General features: G+C 36.8%; 1 protein-coding gene across 1 annotated transcript in view; it reads right to left on the bottom strand.

Moving 5' to 3' along the window:
* nt5e (5'-nucleotidase, ecto (CD73)) overlaps positions 1-3937 on the bottom strand; it is a 21760-nt gene that overhangs the window by 10219 nt on the left and 7604 nt on the right. Inside the window, exon 2 of the mRNA XM_016556080.1 lies at positions 2649-2868. Coding sequence (XP_016411566.1) covers positions 2649-2868 — 220 coding nt within the window. The remainder of the gene's footprint in view (positions 1-2648; positions 2869-3937) is intronic.

The following is a 3937-nucleotide window of genomic DNA, read 5'->3' as shown; positions in this document are numbered from 1 at the left end:
AATATTTATATAATGTCCCCACAAGATAACTTGACAGTTTCCATGTTTGTCAGTATTTTCCAGGTGTGCCTCACACGTCCTGAAAAGTGAAGCATCGGGCTCTTTGATCGCCCCCTGGTGGTTGGCTGCAGTACAGGCCATAAACCCCGCCCTCTCCATGTAAACGATTGGTACTTCAGTCAAAATAAAAAAATTAATTACACTTCCAATGCAATTTTCCGAAAGACGGTTTTGGTCATTTAAGGTAGTTGTTAATTGTTCGTTTTTGTAATAAGTTTGATTTTAGCTAGTAATTTGATGCTACAAAAACGGTCGTGTCGTTATGGTTGATTGGGTCTGCGGGAGTTTGATACCGCGGCTCCACCTCACGACACTACTGCGCAGACTCTGGCTCCAAACGAATCTCTACTGCGCAGACTCTGGCTCCAAATGACGTCATTTACTCAAGATGGCAGCGGCTATACTGAGATGCTTTGGCTTCACTTTTCTATAGTGGAAGGAAGTGGAGACGCGTCGTCCATCTTTTTTTACAGTCTATGGTATTTTCCCACTATTTCCATTTTAGGGAGACAAACTGCAGCAGTTGTTTCCAAATGCAACAGCTAGAGTGCTTACTAGATCCAAAAAATATGATCACATCAGCGCCATTTTATTGTCTATACATTGGCTACTTCTCAGGATGCTTACAAACTCATTTCAACATGTGTCAACCTAAACTACATTTTCTGAGACGTCAACAGAAAAGTTTGTGCTGCCCAAGACAATGTTAGCATCCATTAATGTATGTAACGATTACATTTTTAGGCATGGCTGAAATTCTCTTCTATAGACACAGAACCTTTGACACAAATGCAATCCATTCAAACTGTCTTTAGAGCTCCTTGAGTAGCTATAACTAATCAAATGGTTTATTTTTGTGAATACATATATTTTCCATATATAGAGTACAAATGCAAACAGCTGTGCATTTATTTGTGTATAGAGATCACAGCATATGTGTGTGTTTGCGTGATGCATTGTGAGCTTACATAACCATGTGGTGTTTGTTCCTTTTGTCGCGTGCAATAGTGAACTGCAGCATGCGGTTGTGGGAAGCTTTGATGCTTTGAACTCGATGAAAGTGAAATAAAACTGACTGGATTAGAAGCCATTGTCGTGTTGCTGCTCCTCTGCTGTTTGTCACCCCTCCACTAAACCTCAAGTATACCACACCTAGCTGTTCTCGCTTTAAAAAAAAAAAAAAAAGTGGTGAGAGCTAAACCATGTGGAAATAGGGGGTTTCAGGACCATTTCAGTCTAAACTTGAACTTTAAAATGAATAACAACATTGCTGCCCTTTGTAGAACTGCTTACAGCTGAGCTGAACTCGCTTCAAAACTTGATGAAATTCACAGTTATTGATTTGAACTGAATCAGCACTGATCTAACTTGATCTGAACAATGACAGTGTTTTCATTTAGAGCTGAATCTGACCTGTCTCCATCGTTGAGTTTCTATCATTGATTCTGCTGTTTTCCTGTTCACTGTGAAGTTGCTTTGACAAAGTCGGTAGTCAATAAAAAGCACTACACAAATAAAGGTGAAGACTCATCTTTTTTTCCTCAACTCATAGTTGTGCGGCATTAGTCAGGTCTGAAAACATGATGTATATTTAATCACTCTCGGATTTCATCAAAAATATCTTAATTTGTGTTTCGAAGATGAGCGAAGGTCTTACGGGTTTGGAACGACATGAGTAATAAATGACAGAATTTTCATTTTTGGGTGAACTACCCCTTTAAAATTCATGAAGAAAGGCATCTACGCTAATGTTAGTCTGATAACACTTTATTTAAGTAACTTTGCAACTTCATGACAACTTCCAGTCACTTGAGTATTAGCAGACAGTCTGCTTAATTTAAATTTAGATGGTCCCCAATAGACATTCTACTGACTACTTATTGTCAACTTATTCTACTAACCCTAGCCCTAATGTAGTTGCAAATTAATGAGGGTTAGTTGACATAGTTACTTATAGTTAGTAGAATGTCTATCAAAATAAAGTGTAACCATTCATACTTTTGTTTCCCTTCTCACCCTTGGAAGTGATCAGGGCTTTTAAGCTGGCCTAGTCGGATGTTCTACTCCATCCATATGTCGCTGTCAGTCGACTACAATTGCCATCTGTGCCAAATGACTGTCGTAACTCAAAGAGAGACTGTCTGTGCGTTCCTTCAGACTTCCATCTTTAACTTTACAAAGGACAAACTGTTGCTACATCAATGCTACATCATTCTTCACTTAGGGCGAAAAAAGTGTGCTGTGCGCTTTCCTCTCAATAACAAAATAAACATACAACAAAAATGAAAGCTGTGACAACAGCAGTTAAGAAAGCATATGATCATAGCGATGTGGATGTTTGCACAAACTCTGCAATCAGCTTTACAGTATTACATTTGAAAATAGCTAGCCTACTTTAACAAGAAGAGACACTTAAAATGACACATTTCACCTATATACTTAATAGCAAACAGTCTACATGCTGGTTTTTGAAAACATGCCTTTCTCCTTCTTAAAGCATGGGGAAATTAAGAAGTTCTTAAGAATGTGATTTGCAAGATTATGTGTAAGCCTAGCCTGGCTATAATGAGTGTAATAGAGTATCTTACCCGGTAGAGACAAAGCAGGGGTCTCCACAGACGTGTAGCCAACAACACCTACTTTCTCTGAGTTAACAGTGAAGATCTTATATGGGAAATAGTAGATGCTGAACTGAGCAGTCGTTTGATCGGCTTTAATATTTGCGCTAAGAACAGTGCAGTTCACTTCCTGAAGGAAAGGTTTCAGGAGGCCGTCCACTCCGTTGTCAAATTCATGATTTCCTAAGGCCTAAAGAATTACACACAAACAATGCTTTATACAGTAAAAAATGACATATATGTTGTGAACACAAAATCAGTTTATAGCCACAGGTTTGTATTTGCATTTTTGTACAATTTGCATGCATGCACCAGTAATTGGTTTTAATTACATTTGACATTTTTAATTGCGTTGAAGTAAAGGTATGTTAAAGCAGTGCTGAACATGTTCTGTTCTGAACACATGCACATCAAATAGTTTTCCGTAAGGTGCCGAGTCCAATAATGTCACCAACCATAAGAACAAATGGAGGCTTGCACAATTTATGCTTCAAATGTAGATAAATATGAAGACTAATGTGGTAAGCGGCCAGAAGCTTTAACACATTAGACTTCATGATTATTTATTAATTACTGTGTGGAGCATAAAGTATGCGGATCTCCTAATGATCTACTGTACACCAGAAGACAACAGGTAAACAAGTAAAAACAAACCAACAACAATATTTTACAAGAGGGTCATCATCAGGTTAGATAAATTTGAGAGGGAAAAGGTCAGAAATAATATGAATTTCTGTATTGTAAAATGCAATCTGATAACAATGCAGTCTAATGAGCTTCAAAAGGTATTCTTTAAAGGGTCTATAATATAATTTTTTTTAACAGGACACATTTCACTTGAAAAGAATATTATAATATTTATATATAATATTTATAATTATTTATTATTAACATTTTACTTGAAAATAATATTGAGAAGCTGATTTTTTTTCATCACTCTAAATCAAAATTTAGATACCTGAAAAAAAAAACTGCAATTACATTATACAGATTTCAAGACTGTATTCCTGAACTGTAAAAACATGGCAAGTTTTACTATAGATTTCCAAAATAATATTGTACAGAAGAACTGTTTTTGAATTCTGTAAAATTTGTAAAATCATACGGAGCCCTGCACATGGCATGCAGGAAAAAAGTAGTAGGCTAAATCGTGCGCACGATTTACTATTTCGTTCCCTCGATTTATAAATTGTGCGCACGATTTACTAATTCGTTCCCTCGATTTGCTAAGTCGTGCACACGATTTATAAATCGAAAGA

This window comes from Sinocyclocheilus rhinocerous, unplaced genomic scaffold, assembly GCF_001515625.1.
Source record: "Sinocyclocheilus rhinocerous isolate Xijiao unplaced genomic scaffold, SAMN03320098_v1.1 scaffold617, whole genome shotgun sequence".
NCBI classification, from domain to species: Eukaryota; Metazoa; Chordata; class Actinopteri; order Cypriniformes; family Cyprinidae; genus Sinocyclocheilus; species Sinocyclocheilus rhinocerous.
Note: the sequence above shows the minus strand (reverse complement) of the source record. Positions and strands in the feature narration are given on the sequence as shown.